The 22,394-nt window shown below is 45.9% G+C and overlaps 1 protein-coding gene across 1 annotated transcript; it reads left to right on the top strand.

The window, feature by feature from the left end:
• The first annotated feature begins 272 nt into the window (after positions 1 to 272).
• LOC104079734 (lysosomal Pro-X carboxypeptidase-like) lies at positions 273 to 5,151 on the top strand. The gene is made up of 2 exons (XM_009581869.1): positions 273 to 457; positions 4,844 to 5,151. Exons 1-2 carry the CDS (start codon positions 282 to 284, stop codon positions 5,046 to 5,048), a joined length of 381 nt encoding a protein of 126 aa, XP_009580164.1. The 5' UTR covers positions 273 to 281; the 3' UTR covers positions 5,049 to 5,151.
• Positions 5,152 to 22,394: the final 17,243 nt, after the last annotated feature.

The following is a 22,394-nucleotide window of genomic DNA, read 5'->3' as shown; positions in this document are numbered from 1 at the left end:
CCAGGGCAGTGGTGGAGTCACCATCCCTGGAGGTATTTAAAAGACATGTAGATGTGGTGCTTAGGAACATGGTTTAGTGGTGGACTTGGCACTGTTAGATTTACGGTCGGACTCAATCTTAAGGGTCTTTTCCAACCTAAATGATTCTATGATAGCTTGACAGTAATTACTGATCAAATCTTGTTCGAGCTTTTTTGTTTAAATACTGCACTAACAGCTATTGGACAGTCTCCCGGGAATACATCTTGTTGCCCTGCTCTTTTTTTCAGGCTTGCACTGAGATGGTGATGCCCATGTGCACAGATGGCGTCAATGACATGTTCGAGCCTCAGAAATGGGACTTTGATGCACTTTCAGAAGAGTGTTACAGGGTGTGGGGTGTGAGGCCTCGCCCCTCTTGGATTCTTTCTATGTATGGAGGGAAAAACATCAGTTCACACAGCAACATCGTCTTCAGGTGAGCCTTGTTTCAGCTTCTAGAGTGGAGTCTTCTACCAGTTTGGGTTGTCAGTGCAGATAGCCTGCCCTAAGTAGGAAAAGGACCTGTCTCCAACGCTCCAGCTGAATAAATGATGGGCATGCTTTGTGTTGCTCTTGAGAGTAAAATGGTCAGTCTGCAGTGGCCAAAGAAGCTAACTGTTCTGTCACGCTTGTGTGACTCTAAAAGAAGAATCTGGGTTGGGATTCTGCCAAATGTAATTTTTTTCCCATGTGGATTCCTTCTTATCTTGTGGCCAAAGTCCAGGTTTCCCATGCTGGTAAATCTGTCTAGCTTTTATGACGCCAAAGCACTGTTTCTTCCACATAAAAGGGAAGGCTAAACAAGCTCTAGCTATAACACAGGATCTCAGTCACTAAAATTGTTGCTCTGGGTGATAGCCTTGCGGAGGGGCTGGCGTGATGTTCCTTTTTCCCTTTGATACAGAAAAGAGAGGGAAGTAACTTGGGGAGCTTTCCTGTCACTGCCAATTGCCCTTTTCTTTTAGTGGTAATTAGACAAGTTTCAAAAAACTTGTGTAAGATCCAAATACAAAGAGATGTTTCCATTCTAGCAAGGCATATTGGTAATACAACAGAAATTTGTGTGAAACATCTTTGTATGTGGACAAAAAGTGATAAATGTTTGAGTCTAGTGCAAAAACTAGTGCATGCTGCTTGCTCTCTACTCAGCCTTCACTTTCCTTATTTTTAAGGTTAAACTCTGCTTTTCTTTAAAGATACTTTTGCTGTGAGGTGATACAAAATTTTGAACAGCTAAGTACTGGCTGTTCATTAGGTTGTTTCGTGGTAGGAAGGCATTTAATAAACCCATTGAAGCCTGTGCTTCAGGAGTTCTGACTTGCTGTACTGATTGCCCACTGACAGCAGCTCCTGGATATATATTCCTCTGTACTCTGGTTAAAATTGTGCAAGGCCTTTTCAAAAAAACCCCTCCCACTTCTTTAGACAAAACTCAAAATTAGTCTGTTGGACGTGGTAAATAGGTGTGTATTTTAAAAGTAGAAAGTCCTCATTTGAATTGGGGATTATTCTCTGGATTTCAGCTGTTAGCATTGTTCTGTTTGGCTCCAAAGGCCTGTTGCTTTCCTCTTGTTTGTCTCTTGCTGTTTCTGTCCCAGCAGGATATCTGCTCTAGAGTGAGAAATGCCACCCTTTTTTGGAAAACTTGTTGGTTTAACTTAATTTCTGCAGTGTTGCTTATTTCTAAGGCTTCACAGCTCTGTACAGTAGAATTCCGCTTTGTAAGCGATAGACAAGCAAACAAATCTAAGTAAGTGTTTGAGAATTTATGCCAGCTGAAGGAGCTTGAAATGAGAAAAGCTTGAAAGCAACCAAATGAATGAAGAAGTAGTGCTGTACACACAAAGCTTTGGATCTCAAGCTGGGTTGTTTCTCTTCAAACAAATACATTGTCAACACTGTACGTTTTATATAAGAGTCTTTTATCCTCAAACATCACAGAGTGCTTTACAAAAAATATCCCTATATTTACCAGGGGATGTGGTTCCCTGTGGGGTAAAAAGCACTGTGTTTCAAGTGTCAGGCAACTTGCACAGCAGTTTAACACAGGAAGGGAAGAATACTCCATCTAAAGAGAACCACTGTAGGGTGGGTTTATCCAGCCGCAGTGGGATTTGGCCAGGATGCTTGAACTGGTGTTGCTGCTTCTCCCTCTGCGGGCAGTGCATCGCTCTGCAGATTCACGCCGTGTTGTATATATTGTATGGTATCGACGCAGGAATCTCCATTGCCACTTTGGTACCTTCTTGGAGGTGTCTAGTGTGTGTGTGGTTACTTAGGCTGTAGGCAGATATTACTTGCCTGTCCTGGGCAGCACATCTTTATTAAAACACTAGTTTGAGGAAGTTGGGGTTTCCAGAGCCCTGTTTGCCCTTTCTTTTCCACCAGTTTCCACTCCTGATGCTCTTACTGGAACATGCTCTGTACTTGGTCTGGAAGTGCTGCACAGTAGTGGAAACGGCATTTTAACACTGTTCATGCATGTGGTGGCAGAGAGCTTGTAGCAATTGGTAGTGTTTCGTCATCAACATACTGTGATAGTCAAAATCAGCCCAGGTTATGTCAGACAGTATGAAATTTGGTGTGCGGTCTAAAAATTGGTGTTTTTCAATCTGGATGGATCACACCTGCATTGTATGCTTCTAAGTTAGGGCACCCACCTATCCAGTTCTGTACTGGCAGGGGAGAGGCAGAAAGGGAAGGCTTGTTTTGAGAGATACTGGAGCTAGTGTGCAGAAGGGGGGACTGTTAGCATAAAAGAAGGGAATAGAGGAAAAGGAGAGGAGGCAGAACAATGCCTGGCTGAAGAGAAAAGATGAGAGGAAAAAAAGTGAAGAAAAGGAAACTTGGCAGTTGTGGAGAGTGGGCATGTTAAAAAAGGATGCACAGACAGTGCTGCTAAGATTGAGTAAAACCTCTCCTTGTTCTGGGCAGGGCTGGAGGACTGAGGAGGCTCTGAAGAGATGATGGGAAAGGGAACTGTTTGCTGTGGGATAGGCAGGACCCTATTTATGCTGTCAAGGAAATATGATGAATTGAAAACAGGACTAGCGTGCTGATATTTTGCATTAGGTTTTTTTCTGAAGCCCTACTTCCCTGGCCACTGCTAGAAAGGAATGGCTGACTTTTTTATTCTTTCTTTTCTTTTACTTCTTCTGTTTACATTGGTAAACTCCTGTGCTGTAAGATGGGCAACTGAGTACTTACATGCGTGCTTAGTTTTAACACAAATAATCCATTCCAGTTGGTACTGAATTATCTTATTCTGTAAAACAGTTAAGACTTAGGATTATTTTGTGGTGAGCCCTCCATCCCCCCTCCTCTCAACAAGTATCACTTCCCAAATTGCGTCAGTGCCTCTGGTGCCATCATTTGGCAGGAGCTGCAGAGGACGCAGCCAGAAACTCCCAGAGAAGTCAGAGACAGTGTTGTTTTCTTGTGGCATACTTAGTTTCCACATGACTGGGACCAAAAGATCCAAGTCCGTGTACATCTTGGGTCTCTCAGCAACTCATCCCCCTGTTGCCAAGGTGCTCTACTGATTCAGGCGACCTTTTAAATCCAATGCTTTTTGCCTATTGGGCAGCTCTGTATCTTTTTGTTTTGCAGATACAAAATGTTTCTCTTCTCCTAAGTCATATTTAGAATCACTGAAAATAAAGAACTACAGAGATTCAAGATACTTGTGTGTTTTTTTTTTTTTTCCAATGGAGAAACAAATAAAGTATTAGTTCAGGTTTTTACTCTTACTTATTTCTACAGAACTCTTTTTTACTCATTATTTCTTTCTGATATTTTCTGCCATTGTGGTATTTTTCTAGCTGCATATCTCTTAATGTCCAAGGATGTTTTGATTTCTTGGATCCTCCTAGAAATTTACACTGACATACAATAGCCCACCTCTAATGTTTCCTTTTGTGGGCAGGTCCAGTGTTTTAAGTGAGGAACAGATCTAGATTTGCATAGTTCCATAAGTATACAGATGTTGATTTCTTTGTGCAGAAGGATGGACCACCCGTGGGAAGAACGTTGCGGTAAAGGAAGATAAGATGTAGTAGGGATTACTGGGTCAAGTCCAAAGCTAGGAATGAGAGATGCGAAACTCTCACCTCAGTTCAGCCATTGGCTTGCTCCATGGACCAGGCATTATTTGGAGCCAGATCTACAGTGCAAGGAATCCTTTAATTGATTTGGGGTGAGGGAGGAGGCAGAGTAAATTGCATTAAATTGTCCTGTCACAGAGGAAGAGTCACTTTAGGCAGTTTCTTGAGGGATAAAAGCTTTGTTTTAATATAGTTGTTACTAGAAATAAGGAGACTAACGGAAGGACCGAGTATTTCTTTGCAAAACCAGGTTGGCACACAGCTGAGACAACAAAAGATAGAACTTCCTGAAAATTCAGCTCTAAAGGGTCCAGTTGGTTATTAGTTTATGGTAGGCTGTGAAGAAGGAAAGCAAAGTGCTTTGATTTGGGAATTTGGACATGTCTTCATACAGGGGAACCCTTTTATGACAATGACGGGTGGCAGCAGATATATCCCCAGAGGCTGTGGCACTATTATAGGTTATTATCTGAATTAGCAGATAATTAATGACAGAACTTAAGCTTTGCTTAAGTTGCTAATAGCTCCATATCTCTGTCAAGAAGGCTTCTCTCAGCAGAGGAGTGGGCACAAGACATTGAGACAGGGCTGAGCTCTGTTTCTGTCTGTACATACGCAAAACTAGTTGAAAGTCAACGTGGATATGCTGATGTGAGCTGCAGCCCCACTGCTGTCTGCTGTGCAGACGTACCCTAATGAGAGAGATTCTTTCCTTACAGCAACGGTGGCCTGGACCCGTGGTCTGCAGGTGGGGTGACCCAGAACATCACCGATTCCCTCGTGGCAATTGTGATCCCAGATGGAGCCCATCACCTGGACCTACGCAGCCGCAACCCTTTGGACCCCAAATCTGTGCAGCAAGCTCGAGCCTTGGAAATCTGCTACATGAAGCAGTGGATTGAAAAGGCCAGGCACAGCCACTGAAGTGGTACTGCAACAACTGTGTCCATTATACCTCCGTTGGCTTTGCTGGGAGCAGGGCCAGGCCTTATCGCATGGTCATCTGAACATTTCACTCCTGCTTCCTCACCTATGTTGCAGTGCTAACCATTGCTTGTGCCCATGAGAGAAGCAGGCAGCAGACAAATGGAGAGCGTTGTCAGATAGTAAACTTTAGTCAAAGGATTGAGATGCCTGCTCTGGCTTGCTTTCCTCTTCTGCTCTTCTCAAATGCTGTACTTTACCATAAAGTAAAGGGTTCCTGTTCTAGGCTTGATGCCTTCCTCGCTGCGTTAGGTGATTGTCCTGACTGCTGCTATATACAGTGGATTAAATGGCAGTGCTGTTGATGATGAAACTCCTGCTGCCTTCAGTGGGATTGAATTTCAGACATCCTCAGCTGGTGTAAACTGTCATGGCAGGGGCATGGAGATAATGGGGGAACAGAAATCACATCTTACTGTGATGTTTGGTGGAGAGGTAGGGAAGGCGTGGGGAAATTGGCTGTGCCGTTTGTAAAGAAACTAAACAGCCCTTACCCTTTTGAATCAGTGCTGGAAAAGAAGTAAATATCTTTTCTCTTTTTTTCCTTAGTTTTCTGGCAGCTTATTAATCAAAGCTGCCTTAGGTGGCTTTTCCATTCTGCGCTGTACTGAATGGTCAGGGCTGGGCCCGCACTCACTCTGCTGATAACTGGCTGAGCACGCACAATCTGCATCAGGGTTTTATTTCTTCCTTTGCTGTTTGTCCTAATCCTGAAATATCTGCCACTGTGATGATGGTTGCCAAAGAAAACTCGGGGTATATTTTGTGTATGTGTGTATCCTCCACAAACACTTAGGTTTTTCAAATCAGGAAGCTTTCGAAGCTATTCTCTTGAAGAGCAAATGTGACACTTGTGCTGGCTAGATCTTATGAAGTGACAAATAATTGGGGCTGTGCCTTGTGTGGGTTCCCCCTCCCCCCATTCTGTGTATTGTTCAAATTCTGCATGATCTGTTTGCTGATGGCTCTTCAATAAAAGCCTTTTTAAAAAAATGGTTTGCGGGACAAACTATTCAAAACACAGAATGCAGCTATCCTCTTGGATCAGCCTAAAGCCTGATGCTGAGCTCAACAAGCCAGGTGCAGTGGGCTTTCTGTAAGGCTTCCAAAACAGACAAACTGCCCTGATTCATGAGACAGCATATTTGACATTAATAAATGGCTGGGGCAGTCCCCTCGTTTTCCAGCTTTGGCTTCATTCACACTGAAGCCCTTCTTCAGAAAGGATTCTTTGCTGTTTAAAGGACAACTCCATTTCAGAAAGACTCAGGCAAGGCTTCTTATCCCCAGACTCTTAAAATTCCAATTCTCTTGAAAAGTTTTCTCAGCTTTGATGATATGCCTGATAGTTGAGTATTTTCCTAAGACACCAGGTGGCCTTTTCTCTTTCCAGTCTCCTCCCATCCTCTGGGAACAAAGCGAACCCAATGCTGAAATTTTATCTTCTAAAACACTCCTGTGCATTATCTTTCTAATAGAGTTCCTGGCATTGCCTCATTTTGTGTTAAATATGGCATTTATGTTCAGACTCTGCAATCTGAACCTCTCTTGCTCTTGAGCAAGGTAACTACTTAAGAGACTATAGAGAACCACAGGGGCAAAAGGAAGAGCTACACAGAACTTGCCTGAAACCTGTTGAGTGAAAGCTGTTGGCAATCCCTTTTCCAATAGTTCCAATTTTTGGTACTGTCCTGTAAATATACTCCAGTCTCTTGCTTGTGTACTTTATGACATGGTGGCCTTGAATTTTTTGAAACAAATTTAAAGGAGTGAGTTACAGTCAAGTTTTTAGAAATACCTTGTATCTTCTTACGTGTTAATTGATGTATGGTAATATCCTGGTTTACTGCAAGGCAAGGAATGGAATCTGCAAGAGTAAATATAAATTTGGGGGTCATGAGTGGTTTGTAACTACAAGCAAGAGCCTGGTCCAACTGCTCCCACTGATTGCTCAGGGTGCTGCTCCAACTGCAAATTCTGGGAAAAACACTTCCATGTTGTATGGAGCAGGACGTCAGGATATTCATGTAATAGGCTGTGAATGGTCCAAATTAACAGCCACTGTATATAGTAATATATCGTAATCAGCTTGTCTCTCTCTCTCTCTCTCTCCCCTGCTAGCTAACTTACTGTCTCAGGAAACAGCTGCTGCTTTGTTGTTTGGAAAATATTTTGTAGTTTTGATCAGAATACGGAATCTAAACTTTCATTCCTCTTTTTTTTTTTCCTTCACCTCCTTTCATAAGCAGAAAAAAATTGTCTTTAATGAAACTTAAAAAAAAAAACCCTGCCATTTTGAATTTTGAGAAATTGCATTTAAAAGCAAATTGTTCAGTGTTTTGGGGTTTGGAGTTTGGGGTTTGTTGGGGTTTTTTGTTTGGTTGGTTTTTTTTAATTTTACTATTCCATTCAGTTTCTGTCTGTGAAACTCTAATTCTAGTGCACTTTGGAACAGGTTCTTACTGCTTGGACCAGCTTATGAATTAGGTGACTGGCTTTCTGTTATTTTTAATTGTTCTTCCTTTTTACTTTTTTTCCCCTGAAGTTGAGTAGGTGAAACTTTAAGTTTTATTTACCTTAAGCATTCAGACTTCGTCTTAAAATGTATGTACGCATCTCTGTATGCTACCGAGGGACTGTCTGTGGTGTTTGGCTACCTCATCTAAACGTTACCTCTCCTGCTAGTTTCATGCAGGTGAGAACAAAATGCGCCATGGAAAATGGCTGATTTCCCTTTCCAGGTATGTGATGATGGGCCATACTTCATCTAAGGCTTATGTATGTCCTTGGCACGTGTCATGAATGATTGGAATTTAAAAATGTTTCCTACTCATTGGGGAAAATATGCGAGGAAAAAGAATGAATGATTTGCCCAAAGCGTGAATCTTACTGGTGAAACTGCAGTTTGTATCAATAAAAATGAATTAAAATAATGAAATGTGAGTTTCTGGAACTGGATTTTGTTTTGCAAGGACATGGATTTTTATCCCTTGGCAGATTTGGAGTTCTGCACATAACGTCTTGCTTGTGCTTGTCTCTGGTGGAGTGGGAGGAAAGCCAGTTAAGGTAATCCTCAGGTTAGACAGGTTAGCAGTCAAGGTGTGAGATGATGAGCCTGCACTTCTTCCGTAGTTTCTCATTTCAGAGGTTTAGCTGCCTGGTGAGGAGCAGGTGTATGGACTGGTTGTTCTCCATAGGTGACCATGTTGAACACAATCAACCTAGCTATAACGGGAAAAAATCCATTTGTGTTATTCCAGTCCCAAGCAAACACGCACTTCCTACATGTCGGTGATGATGAAGGTTGTGTGGATGGATCCGTAACACTCCCTCACCTGGCAAGTGGAGGTTTTAACTGGGCTGTGTAGCCCAAAGAGTTAATCGGGCAGGGCTGAGGCTGCAGAGTCTTGGGAGGGAGCTAAATAGGTTCTGCAACTTGTTTATAGGTAATTTTCACTTTGAAGATCATCAAATGCTGCATCATCGAAGGAGACTATAGAAAGGAAAGGCCCTCCAGGAACCTGGAACATGGTTTGTAAATGACAGGAAAAGTGTATGCAAAGTGAGAATCAAGTTTTGTCTCCCATACTGTCTGCCCACCAAATATGTTGCAGACAAGTGTCAGTATGATTTAAATATTCTACCTCTGCTCTTAAAAAGGGTTGTGAATCTGTTCTCTAAAGAGTGGAACGAATCATGAATGACCTGAATAGCTTTCTGTATGTTAAAGACTTTGCACATTGACACTCAGATATTTTAGCTCCTTCCAGGACTAACGGTGGAATCATTGTGTCTTTCTGGCCGTCAGGAAGATGCTATGAAACCCATAAACTTGAGTTTGAAATAACCCAGGAGATCATATACTCCAAGCTCACATTTTTTTGCTCTCCCCTGTTGATTCAGGAGAATGTCATTGCTATGCCGTAACTGGTGTGTGATGTGTTCATGAAACCATATGTTCAGAGGAAAAAAAAAAAGATTTTTATGGTAGTTTAGGTTAAAAATGTCTGAAACCACTCAGATTTGTGACGCGATGATAGTTGCACTCACAGCCTTAACCAGCTTTAAGGAATTACCTGTGCTAAAAGACCACCGTGGGGACAGACTTGTGCTTGTGTTGGAACAATAGAATAGGTCCTCGCAGAGCTGGGTGAGTAACACATTCGTCTCATCCTTCTGAAATATGCTGCTGCTCCTTAAAGTAGAAATCTTTCTGAAGTTGAAACCGTGTTGTGATTTTTACTTGTTAGGAATAATTTATAAATGGTCACTGGGAGGGGTTGGTTTGAATCCCATTACACCTTTGTCTCTGTTGTTTGCTGTGACAGTGTCATTGGTGTTGATGTTTAGCGTATTACTAGGTGTTACTACTGTAGCCTCTAGATTTTTTATAATCTAGCCTCTTGGTGTGTTTTTAAACCAAAGCCTTGGGCTTACAAAAATGACTTTACAAATCCAGCTTCTTTGAGACTGTCCATGTTAAGAAACTAAAAAACTGGCAGTGCAGGTTCGAAAATGTTTGTTACCGTGTGTTGTTACCTGAGCAGTGAAGCAACGGCAAAAGATCTGAACTGAGGATGATATCTGGGATAAATTCACAGTACTTAAGTGCTTTTCAAAATTCCGCTTTTATTGTTTAAAAAACCCCCTTATTTTATCATTTTAAAGATGCTGGGCATTTGATTGCAGCTTCTGCTGACATCAGTAGACTTGTTCTTCTATATTACTTTGATTCCTCGATTTCGCAGCGCTGCCTCCAGGTGCTGAGGTGTGAGTGGTGAAGCCCCAAGTCAGCCTCTCCTTTTTTTCCCCCAGCCCAACTCATTTTCACCAGCAAACTATTTGGTGCATGTGTTTTAGGGCAGTTTGTGTCCTTTCAATAATACAAGCCCAATGAAGAAACTGCTTTAGTTATAATGCTAACAGCTAATTGTATTGCTAGTCTGAGCCTCGCCGAGGTGGGGACCTGCTCTGTCCCCTCTGCAGCCCCATGCTGGAGGTCCCTCCGGTCCTGGGGCACGATGCTGAGACAGCAAATGCCCACAGCAGCGAAGAGCGAGAACGTGCTCCTTCGGCGTGGAGCACCCCATGATTGTGCTCTCCGAGGCAGTAATAAACTATGCCAGCTGTTGCTTATCTTGCAGTTGGGTTTTGGGTGCCAGATGTGAACATTTGGGTGCCAGCTGGCTGTTGGCGTGCTTTGGGTGTAACACGTGAGCATCTCCAGACTGGAAAATGTATTTTCCATAGTCCTCAGTGCTATATCCGAGCGTTTCCTTGGTGGGGAGCGAGGGCTCCTCGGGGGGGGCGGGGGCGGCTGCTGCCCAGCTCTCGGGGGCTTTCCCCTCCGCTGGTGATTTGCAAAATCTTTTAGTTCAATCCCCCAGTTTAGAAAGTAAGGGCAGCGAAACACTGAAACCGGGAATAGCAAATCCCTTCCGTTTGTCTTGTTGTTTTCTAATGTATGCGACCCCTCTGGGTGGTTTAAGCGGTTTAGGTACTTTCTATAAAAGGGATCTTTTAATGACAAAACTAATGTGATTATCTTACTGAGTGTGAGAGGCGTATTCAAGGTTTAAAGAAAATCTGTTAGAATAGCTGAATGTATCTGCTTAATCCTTTCTCTAATGTGGGTGGACAATGCTCTGGGAAGCAATTGGTCTTTCTTTCTTAAAGTAAATGCCTGGTCTCCAGAGGTAGGAACTTGTTTGCAGCTTTTTATACCCTTATGCTTCACCTTCTAGAGAATACAAAAGCACAGGAGAGAGGCAGAGAGCTTTGAGAGGCCAAGTTTTTCCTCAAATAGCTGGGGGTGTAACCAATACGGGGCCAATTCCGGCAGGCGGCCAAGCATCCTCCGCTCCCTTTGACTGCGACCTGAATAGAGGGTCCTCCTTTTGCCCTCCTGCAAAACCACGTCCCCCGCGACATGAAATACAGAAACGCTTTCTCTTTTCTGAGCGTGCGGGGAAGCTGCTCGCGGTTGCTTGGATGACAGGACCCTGCCTGGTTTTGTGTGTTGGGTGAGCAGCCCTTCCCACGTGGATCCACAGCTTTGGGGATTTCTCCAAAGGTCACGTTTTCCACATCAACCCTTTGGAAAGGTTTGGACTTGCTGACAAGTTATTGCAGGGTGACGTCTGAGCAGGGGTGAACTCGGCCGTGCTCAGACAGGGAGGACAACACCGAGGGGTGATGCTGTGGGATGCAGCCATAGCTGGACCTCGGCTGGTACCAGTCTGGCGTTGTTCATAGGTCTGTGCTTGTGAATCTTTGATTTCCCCATGTCTATCTGGATACACAGATCTTAGAAACGTTAGGAAATTCTATTGTCCGCAATAGAATAGTTAGCAAGATAGGTAGAACCCCCTACTTTGCCGAAGCATTTAACAAAGCAAGTAGTGCCTCTGGGACTCTTTAGCACGTGGATTTGGCTTTATAGCAGAGGCATTTTGTAATTTGTTATCCAAACACCCGCAAAACAGCACATAAGGAGGAAAAGGATATTGAGCTGCTGCCTTTCCCAGTTTGAGTGAAACGCACTGTCTCCCCTCACCGCCCAGTAGAGCAACACAGGGAAAAGAGGTACCTCAACACCAATGTATCCTCTTCACGGAGACAGGCACTGAGCTGTAGCCCTACGCACCCGTCTGGCTACCCCAGCTGTGGAGTTGGGGTTGGGTTCTCTGTTGTGGAGAGAGATGGTATTCAAGGACTTAGTGCACAACCTAAAAACCAGTCCCAGACTGTATCAGACTCTGAATTTTCTGAAGAAGGGGAAAGCAGTTTGTACAGATGAGGCCTTGGCACCTCCCCAGCATGCTGCTGTACAATCAGTAATTGTAGGATGATTTAGGTTGAAGGGACCTCAGGAGGTCTCTGGTTCAACCTCCTACTCACAGCGGGGTCAGCTATGGGGTCAGACCAGGATGCGCAGTGATGTATCCAGTTGGGTCCTGAGCACCTCCAAGGATGGAGCCTGAACAGCTTCTCTGGGTATCGTGCTTGACTGTCCGCATGGTGAAAAAGTTTCACACCTAGTCTGAACCTCTTGTTTCCATTTATGTCTTTTATCCTCCCACCATGCACCATCATGAAAAGCCCTGCTCTGTCTTTTTGAAGACACCCATAGGCACTGGGGACTGCTGTTAGGTGCCCCCAAAGCTGTTGCTTTTCCAGGCTAAACAAGTCCAGCTCCCCCATCCTCTCCTCACAGGCCAAGTGCTCTAGCCCCAGCCATCCTAGTGGTCCTCCCCTGAACTTGCTAGAGATGATCAATGTCTTCCACTGGGAGGCCCCAAACTGGATGCAGCATTTGATTTGTGGTCACCAAGCACTGACTAGAGGGGGATGATCCCTTCCCTGGATCTCCTGGCTCTGCTCCTGTTCATATGGCCCAGGAGGCCGTTGGTCTCTTTGCTGCCAGGACACACAGCCGGCTCATGCCTAGCTTGGTGTCCGCTGGGACCCCCAGGATCTTTTCTGCGGAGCTGCTCCCCAGGCTGTCAGTGCGCAGACTGTACCACTGCAATGAGCCCTTCCTTCCCAAAGGGGCAGGACTTTGTGCTTGCTCTTGTTGAATTTCATGGGGTTCTTGTTGTCTCCTTCCTTCAGCATGTCTGTCTGAATGGACACCCTTCCCTGAGTGTATTAACTCTTCCCTCCAACTTGGTGTCATCTGCAAGGGTAAGAAATGCCAAAGAAGAACTTGAAACCTGAGAACATGACTTCTCTTTTATCTCTGTGTAGAAGATATGCTTGGACTAGTCTTGAAAGCACTTGTTCTCTAAAGTATTTGCAGCATTGAAAGGATGACATCATTCCTGACCACCTTCTTGCTGTCTGCATCCCTACATCAATTCTGCCATGGATTCTGCAGCTGAGATCTGACTGGCTGCCAGGACGAGGGAGGAAAGCCCCATGCCCCTCTGCCCTCAGAGCCCTGACGTACAGCAGGGCTTTTAGATGTGCCTTGCTGCAATGCCTGATGTCATACAAATGACCTTTAGAAGTGACGTTCAATCACCACAGCCTCCGTGCTGCAATGAAAACAGAACCCAGTCATTTCTGCGAGGGACGGTGGAACAGCTTTAATGGTTAAGCACTGCTCAAAATAAATGGGATGGGGGAAGAGCTGCCTGGGCTACTTCCTTGTAAGCAGCAAAGGATTTCTTTTGGAGGGTGGTTCATATGGTCAAATGAGTCTGAGAGAACTATGCATTGGATCACCATTTTTATATCACAGGTATTTTACCACCATTTCATCAGTGAGGAATTTGGACCTGAATAAGACCAGAGAGGTCTTGACTGTTTTTCTTCAGGATGAATTATAAAACCTTTTCATGTCATATCACTGCTCAAATCTTGAGCAGTGCTCCAGGGCTGCCCACCACCCCCGGGGAAGTTATCCAGTACATCTGGGCAGATGCTGGGGGTTGTTTCAGTAGTGATGGCAGGCACAGTCCAATGGGTCACTATTTCCAACACTGGGCTTCCCTGGGCACCCAGAGCTCTGCTTCCACACCTGCACAGGCATCAGTTCGATAGGAAGCCACTCAACACCTTGCTGTGTTTAATGCTGTTGGTGTTTCTCCAAGCACCCCACAGATCCACTGCTTCCTGGCTGAGGCAGGCTCTGGTGATGCAGAGCCCCATCCCTTTGGTCCAAGGGGAGAACGGTGGTCCCTTCTCCATGAAATGTGTATGTATGTGTGTGCATGCAAGGGGAAAAAATAGTGTTCCTCCTCCAGAACGAAAGGAATGAGACTTCTCCTCCCTGTTTGCAGCCTGCTGATGTGTCCAACCCTGCAAACTGGGCTCTTCAGCTGCCTCTTAACATTTCACCATGTGCCGGAGAGGATGGGAGAGGAAGCAAAGGATGTTATTTCCTTGCAAAGACCAGTCCTCCATTCTCAATCACCACGATCGGGCCCACTAAAAGAGGCCAGGCCCTCCCAGGTCATGCTGGAGGAGTGTGGAGGCTCCCACCTTTCCTCCCAACAGATGAAGTCAGTACTTGCTACGCAAACTAGACTAATAAATGTCGGGGCAGCGGGAGGTGAGTGCAATCAAGTGCGAGAGCCTGAGTTATAGCCGTAACCTGCTGAATTCCTGGGTCACAAAGTAATTTACAGAACAACCCTAATGTCATTCAATAATTATTCAGACAGCCTGGACCCCGGGGGGCACAGCCTCCTGCTGGGTGTATTATTAATACCATCAACAAGCAGCAGGATGTTGATGTGAAGAAAAGAACCACAACACAAGCGTGTGAACCTAGGGGACAAATCGAAAATGGTATTAATAGGAAATTTTACTGGTCTCTAACGAGCAAAAAAATCTGTCTACTTTGTCCTAGCAAGTCGTTCAGTGAAATATGAGTGTGTCCCCTTCGAAAGTGAAAATTGCTCATGGCAGTTTGCAGCAGAAAGGGAGGAAGATCGGTGTGTCAGTGGCTGCCCATTGATATCTCCCAGCCTCTGCGATAGTCCCCATGGAGACTGAATGGGAGGGAGGTGGTTTCCAAGCACCCCAGAATAATTTAAATTAATATCCAGTGAACAATGTAAACCTTCTCTTTGACGTGGCGTGGGAATAGTTGGAATCACAGCGCTCGAACTGGGTCAGCTGAAAAGGAAGGTAATGCCACAGCCCGGGATTTGATCTGCGGAGTAAGCCAGGGGCTCGACCTCTGCTATCCCAGTCCCTCCCTTCTCCTCCCACCCCCCCATCCTCCGAAACATCTAGAACTGGCAGCAAATTCCCTTTGGGAACTTGTTTTTGTGAATGGAGACTTCCTGGATGAAGAGGACGTGTATAAAACCTGAGAGCGGGTGTAGAGGGCAATGTCTTCTGCAATGTGTACGGACCCCTGCACGTGGGTGCCAGGAGATGCCGGTGTCGACAGGGTAGTGTTGCCACAGCTGCAATTTTAAACCGTTTTACATCATTGCTTTAGGTTTTGTGACCCTTTCTCACCCAGCTGAAGATCCACGTGGCCTGAGGGTTGTGCAAAGGTGCAATAAGGAGTTACGTGGGCAAAGCCTGAAGTGAATCAAGCCTGAAGTAACCTGTGAGTTGTTTCTCAGCTAGGAAATGACAGCAGAGGGCTATTTACTACATTGCTTTGATCTGGTACACACCACTAACAAACAGAGAAGTAAAACCTCCCTGGTTTTGACCCTTCCTCATGCAGGGGATCACATAGTTTATTTAAACATGGGGGTAAATGTTCCTCAAGGACATTTAAAGGATCAGAGAAGGCTTCCTAGCCTTGTCTCAGGGATAAATAGCAGATGTTGGTTCATAGCAGAAGAGATTTTGCCTCAGAGCTGTTCCCATAATGCGGTAATAGAGCCGGGCTGTTGCCTCAGGCGCTACCTGAGGTGGTAGACCCATCTCCTCATTTGATCCACCATGTGCGTGGGAGATAGGTCAGCACCAGTGACCGGGAAGTGACTGTTGTGCATGGAGCCCTCCTGTGGCATCACTCTGGCCACCGGCTGAGGTTACAGGAGCAGTAGCATCAACTCTTTGACTTGGGGCATGAGATGAACTCAGCGGTTCTCTTTGGTCCTTAAAGGTGCAAAATGAGTAAATCTCCACAAAACTGTGCAGCAAAAAGAAGCTGCGTGGAGCTGCTCAGTGGTAGTCAATGCCCTGGGCCAGGGCACTGGTGGACCAGTTCATCCTCCACTGGGAGCGCCTGGCATGCGAGGAGTGAACACGGGTGTATCTGCAGAGCTGTCTGGGTCCACAATCCAACAAAGCACTCACGGCTGTAACGAGACTCGCTGGCTCCAGTGTCGAACAAATTACAACTGTGTTACTGGATCGGGAGCTGCCGGAGCACAGTCTGAAGGCTGTCACCTCCCCAGCGGAGACAGAGCAGAGCAATGCCTGTGACCGGTCTTCACATTTCCTGTGGCTTCAAGTTGCGCCAAGGGAGGTTTAGATTGGACATTAGGAAAAATTTCTTCACTGAAAGAGTGGTCAGGCCTTGGAACAGGCTGCCCAGGGAAGTGGTGGAGTCACCATCCCTGGAAGTATTTAAAAGACGTGTAGATGAGGCGCTTAGGGACATGGTTTAGTGGGTATGGTAGTGTTGGGTTGACAGTTGGACTCGATGATCTTAGAGGTCTTTTCCAATCTTAATGATTCTATGATTCTATGATTCTGTCAGAAAACAAAGCATGCAGGGTGGCTCCTCTTTCCCATCTGTCACAACTTTGGCCAATTCACTGCTTTTTCACAGCTTAGGTAGAATTCCGATGGCTAACTAAATTTTAATTAGAGCAGAGGTCCAGCAGCTGATAGATGTCCATCTGCCCAGGAGAGGTGCCCCTGAACCTGCAAAGCCACCAGAGGAGAGACCCTCAGAAGTCCAGCAGGAAAGCATTTAATGTATTTAGGGGATACAGGGATAGACAGTCCTGAAACTGGATGGATACCCTATCATTGGAAGTGTTCAAAGTCAGCTTGGAGAGTGTTTTGAGCAACCTTATCTATTGAAAGATGTCCCTGCCCATGAGCGGGGGGTTGGACTAGATGATCTTTAAAGGTCCTTGCTGACCCAAACCATTCCATGGTCCTATGAAACACATGGAGATGGGATCTCAAGCTGGGAACCAGGGGGATCTAGGGTCGAACGAGTGTGTCCTACACCCACAGTGAGCCGCCACAGCCTGAGGTTTGAGAATAAGCTCGGCCATAGAAAATGTTTCAGTGGCCACAAATGACTCCTCTTTCTGTGGCCTTTTTCAATGTATGGCTAGCGCTCTTTTTCAATTTTCAGTTTTGCTTTGCTTTTACGCTACCGGTGCCCAGCAGGCAGACAGGAGGGCCACAGAGCACCACGGACATCGGTTGCAGGAGGTACAGAGGGCTCTGACGTTAGTTTTAGATTCCGGGCCCTTCCTCCTGTTCACAGTTTAGCAATAAATTGCTAGTGACATCCACCCCCATCTAACCTCCCTCCTTGGCTTCTCCCACACGCACCACCGCCAGAAGTGACTGTAATTTTGTGCCTCTGCTGCTTTTCTTGGCAGGACCCATAGAAAAGGGGTGAGAGATGCGTTATTCTGATGTTATCACTGTCGCTCCCTAAGAACAGGATCACCAAAATACTTCTGTTTTCCCTTTTGTGCTTATGCATGGATGTTGCTGCTGATATTCCCTGAATTCCCCTGAAAAATAAAGAGTGTTTTATCCGTATTCCCCAAGTGCCCAATACAAATGCAAATCAGCTCTGGGTGGTAAATGTTGGTTTGGTTTTTTTTTCCTGGCTGCCCAGCATCACTTGGCGGGTCTTTTCTCGCTTGTTTCTTTTCTTCCCTTTCCTTTAGCCAGTGTGTCCGAAGCGAGGTCCCCAGGAGGGTCAGAGACCTGCTCCATTCCCACACCTCTGCCCTCCTCTTCCTCCTCCTCCTTCTCCTGTTGCCTGACTTGTTTAAAGCCTATTTGTTTATTAACCCCTTGAGCAGAAAGAGCTGAAGGGCTAAAAATAAACCAGGACTCACTCAAATTCCCTAAAATAATGGTTGGGTGGGCCATACTGGTCCCAGATGAGAACATTTGGGCACTTTATGTTCCTGCTTTGCTGCCGCAGGGTTCATCTCTTGCATAACATCAAGTAGAAGATCACGGCTGCAGGCAGTCCAGATCAGCGGGAGGAAGGCGGCTCTGAACTTTCCCATCACTTTAAATAGGTCAGTGCTTTTTAGGTAATAAAATACCTAAATGAGGGACTCCTAAATCCCTCATGAGTGGGATTTGAACAAGTGGGATTTTAACCAGCGAGGCTGGTGAGAGTAACTGGTGCTCTAAACCCTTAGGCTAAAGCGGGTGTCTATTCACTTAGAAAATCTATGCACTATTTTTTAAAAGGTACAAATAGTCAGTAGACTAGGCTGCTGGGTTAAAGCCATGCCTGCCATTTCTTTTTCTGGAGTTGGCACATTTTCTTCCATGCCCAAATTTCAGACTGATGCAGACTCTGTGTCCTCAGGATCTCTTGACTTTTTTAAAACAAATGATTTTTAATTGTATTTAACGCTACAGCTGAACAGATCTGCAGGTTATGTCAAACGCACACAGGATTACTGCAAGAAGAAGTTAAAAATGAGACATCAACATTAAAATTCAGCTCCAGCAATCCAGCAAAAGGCAGCCTGCAGGTCCTGCGAGCCGGGGCTGAGCATCGCTGCCAGGCACAGAATCCATCTCTTCCTCCCATGGGTTTCAGATCAACCAAGCACTTAAATACAGGTTTAACTTCGAGTGCATGAGCAGCTCCCACTTACTGAAATGTTCTTGCAATGGGCTTAGCGTTTGGGATGTCCTTAAACCCAAGCAAAGGGCTGGCGAAGCCCAGGTGAGGCCGAGGGATGCCGCTTCCTTCCCCGCTTGGGTCCACTAAGGTGCTCGAGGTCCCGTGAAGCTGCTGAGCCCGTGGGCCTGGCCGCGTGTTGCGGCGGTTGGGCCCAGGAGGTGGCCTGAGCTGTCTGCTGGGAGTGGCCGAATTTGGGTGGGAGGCGCATGGGGCTCGATCCGCCACCCGAGTTGCTTCGTTGCCATCTCCCATCTGCCCGGCGCTGATACTGAGCAGCTTGTTCTGCCCTGAATGCCGCAGCTGAGCCCGTTTCTAAAAAAAGACCTCAGAGTGAAAAAATTCATTTGTGTGGGTTTCCTTTTTTTTTTTTTTCCCCTGTTTTCCTCTTTTCATCTTCTTTCCTGCTGCTATTCATTTAGCATGAAATAACCTTCCAGATCAATCCGGAAGAGATCATTTGAAACTGTTGCTGTTTTCTCATCGCTAATTGCTGGGTTGAAATCCCATTCGAATCGCCCTGAATACACAGTCTGATGTTCCTAAGCTAAGTGCCTACCAGGTATTTTCTCCGACGGGCTTTTATTTCCCTGCAAAAAACCCCAGTCCTGGCTCGCTGGTTAGCTTTTAACGGGACAATAGCGTCTCCATAGTACGTCTTGTTTCCGAAGCAGAGCCGAGTTTTGGCAGCGGTAGGCTGCCGAGTTTCACAGGGCTGGCGGGGTGGTTTGGTACTTGCGGACCCAGAAATGAAGCAGTTAATTGCCCTACTGGGAAGGAGGAAATTTCTCGTAAAAATCCAGAATCTGGTTGAACAATGTGGCCTTTTATTTTTCAGCCTTGGAATCAAGCCTGGCTGCCCTTGTAAACAAAGAAAGGAAAGAATCACTGAACCAACCCAACACATAAAAACTGACCATGTCTGTCTTTGAAGTTCCTTTTATGTTGTTTGGAAAACTTTATAGAGGTTTGTAAACAGGTTCTGTTTTAAGGTTGTGTTTTTTTTTTTTTTTTTTTTTTTTTTTTTTTTTTAAGAAAAAGAGGGATGGGAGTTAAGGGAAACTTTTTCTTAAACAGAGCAGAAGTCATTAATTAAGTATCCCATTCATCCCCGAGGCACCGGCTCATCAATCAGATTTCTTATTAGCATTCTGATGACCCGCCTGACCCCCCGTCTCTGTACTGTCTGCATGACGACACAGAAAACCAGACCACACACCGAACGGAGGAGGATTATTCGACACTTTTCCTTACTCCGGGGAGGGGGGGGGACCGAGCGGGGAAAAGAAACGATGACTGACGTTGTTGTTTTGGGTTGAGGCAAGTCAATAAGCGGCCCTGGAGGAACAGCCCTGAGAGCTTGGGAGGGTGACATGAGTGATGTCCTGGTGGGTTTGCCGATGCATGCCCCTGCTCCAGGGCTGGGACCTACGGCTTGGTGCCATCGCAGGGTCTCTCTGCACCTGTCGTGGTCACAGTAGGCTCAAATCCAGAGCGAAGAACAGGGTTTTAGTGCAGTGATCACCACGCTCTTACTCTTGGGTAACCCCGGCTGGGAAACGATTGGCTCCTGAAAATGTGCTGGCAGCTTCAGGCCCCCTAAGTAGGCTGAGTCCTCAAGGCAGGTAAGGATCCCACACCTTTCTCCTTCCAGGTTATTCCAGTTACAAGTAATTAGTTGATTACATCTTTACACGACTGCTTTTGGGCAAGTTTTTGCATTGAAAGAAAAGAGTGACAGCAGCAAGTTATGAGGTGTGCACATCTTTTCTTGAAAGTCAAACTACAGCAGCCCCTTGCTTACCGTGGGAATTTGCACAGGCACCCACGTGTGCACGTGCCCACGCATGCGGAGAGCACGCAGCCAAGGGTCACCCTGACCGACGCTGGGGAAAGCGGTGGCCAGCGGAGGGAGACAGCAGTGGGAGATGACGAGCTGCTCTCCTTACGTTTGCAGTGATGTTATAGGGAGGAAGAAAGGCGGTGCGAGTGGTGTGCCCCTGTGACAGCCGCGGTGATGGGTGCAGGAATATGGCGCTGCTCGCAGGGAAGCTTGTTACCAAGTGCTGGCTGAGATTTCTAAATCAGATTGTTTTTACCAAAAGCGTTCTTCTCAAAATAAAAACTACTGACCTTTTTTTTTTAAATTGGGGAGGCTGTTTTCCTGAAAAAATAGAAAATTATTTGTTTTACTACTTCCTACTTCTTCACTTTCCTTTCTCTCCTTTTCTCTTTCTGTCTTTTTTAAAAGCAAAAGTATAATAAAGTGTGTGTTGGAAATGTGTGTGGAAAAAGGAGAACTGGAAAATGTGGATAAAATTGTAAAAGGTTTCTAAAGTATTTGTTTTATTTTTTTGTTTTTAATAATCTATTTCTTCTTTTTTATTTGCTTTAGTTGGAAGGGGTTGTCCCCGAACAATGTGACATGTTCTCCTTTAAGTCTCACAGCCTGTTACCATCACAGCTAATCTCTGAATTTAGGCACTATTCCTCGAGTCACACAAGAAACTGGTAGGGATTAGGCACCTTCAGGGGTGTGAGCCTCAAGGTTTGGCTGAACATTAAACAAGAAACATCCCTCTGGGCAAGGAATTATATCTGATCTCCAGCTAAAACCCCAATGGATAAAACGTCCTTGTCTTTGGGGCTCATCCTCAAGGCAGAGGGTTGTTGTCACAACTGAAGGGGACATCAGGGAACGTCCTGGGGACGCAAGGATGTCCATCAGGCATTGCTGATGGAGGAGGAGATGGGGAGGATGGAAGTGGGGCAGCAGTTTGGTCTTTCATGTTAAGTACCAAAGCAGCACTGGGAGCAGATAACTGAACCTAGGTCTTCCCTTCCCATGCAGGTGCCTTTGGCACGAAGCTGCAGGAACACTTCTGCTCTTTGTCCCTATGGATCCTGAATTACTGGACATCGATGTGAGGGGTGCAAGTCAACTTCTGCACTGTGTTCTTAAATTAGCATTTTATTTTCCTTCTGCTGTAGAGTGAAGCTTGGGGCACTTCATAGCATCATCTGAGATTTTACTCTCTGAATTCCCTGCTATTGTAGAAGCCCAGCCACTGACATTGCAGGTCTCCCCTCCTCTCTTCCTGAGACATGTTACAGTTCCTGATCTGGTCTTTTGCTGGCATTTATTGCCTATGGCCCAGGTGCATAGTGGCAAGTGGAACGGATGCTCTATAGATCCTTCTGAACTGCATGTCTGCCACAGCAGCTTCATGTCCTCTCCCCGACAGAGGCCAGAGGACACCCATGGGAAGAGCTCTAAGAATGGGATGAGCACAGAGCAACACTCCCCCTAGACTGTCCCCATCCTCCTCCCATTTGTGGCTAGGGGACCTCTGACTGCGTAGCTGTCTGGGCTCCATGACCCAGATGATGTCTTCTGGTCCTGTATCAGCTTAAACACATACCACCCAGGCTGCCTCTGCAGCCCCAAATGCCCAACTTTGACTAATGTTGGGGCATAACCAACCTCTCCTTGGCCAGTGAGTATGGACCGGGGCCAGCAGGATCAGCTCGGGCAAGGACTAGGGCAAACCAGAAATCAGACTATTAGTCAAAGTGGCTGGAAACCAGCTCGCTGGGCTACCAGCATGGTCACGTCCTTAGAAAGGGATCTGTGTATTCCATGCACTTTAAAATGGTGATATTTTTGCTTGGTGATTGGAAGAGCTGGGGTAGATGGGCAGCCTTTAATGTCGTGCTCATGATGTCTGTCCTAGGGTATCCTCACAAAGTCACCTCTGGTCTCAGCTCCCTTCTCCCCATAATCCCGAGGAGTCCTAAGGAAGCGTTACCCCCTTGGGTTATTGCTGGACCTTTGTACTTGGCCCTTCATGTCTGTCCTGGTTTTGGCCGGGACAGAGTTAATATTCCTCCTAGAAGCTGGTGCTGCTGTGCCGGACATGCTGGAACTCCAATCCGAATTGGAGTCAAAGGAAGACAAG

The sequence above is a fragment of the Fulmarus glacialis genome, unplaced genomic scaffold, assembly GCF_000690835.1.
Source record: "Fulmarus glacialis isolate BGI_N327 unplaced genomic scaffold, ASM69083v1 scaffold5367, whole genome shotgun sequence".
Taxonomy (NCBI): Eukaryota; Metazoa; Chordata; class Aves; order Procellariiformes; family Procellariidae; genus Fulmarus; species Fulmarus glacialis.
The sequence above is the reverse complement of the archived record's forward strand: the minus strand, read 5'-3'. Positions and strand labels throughout refer to the sequence as shown.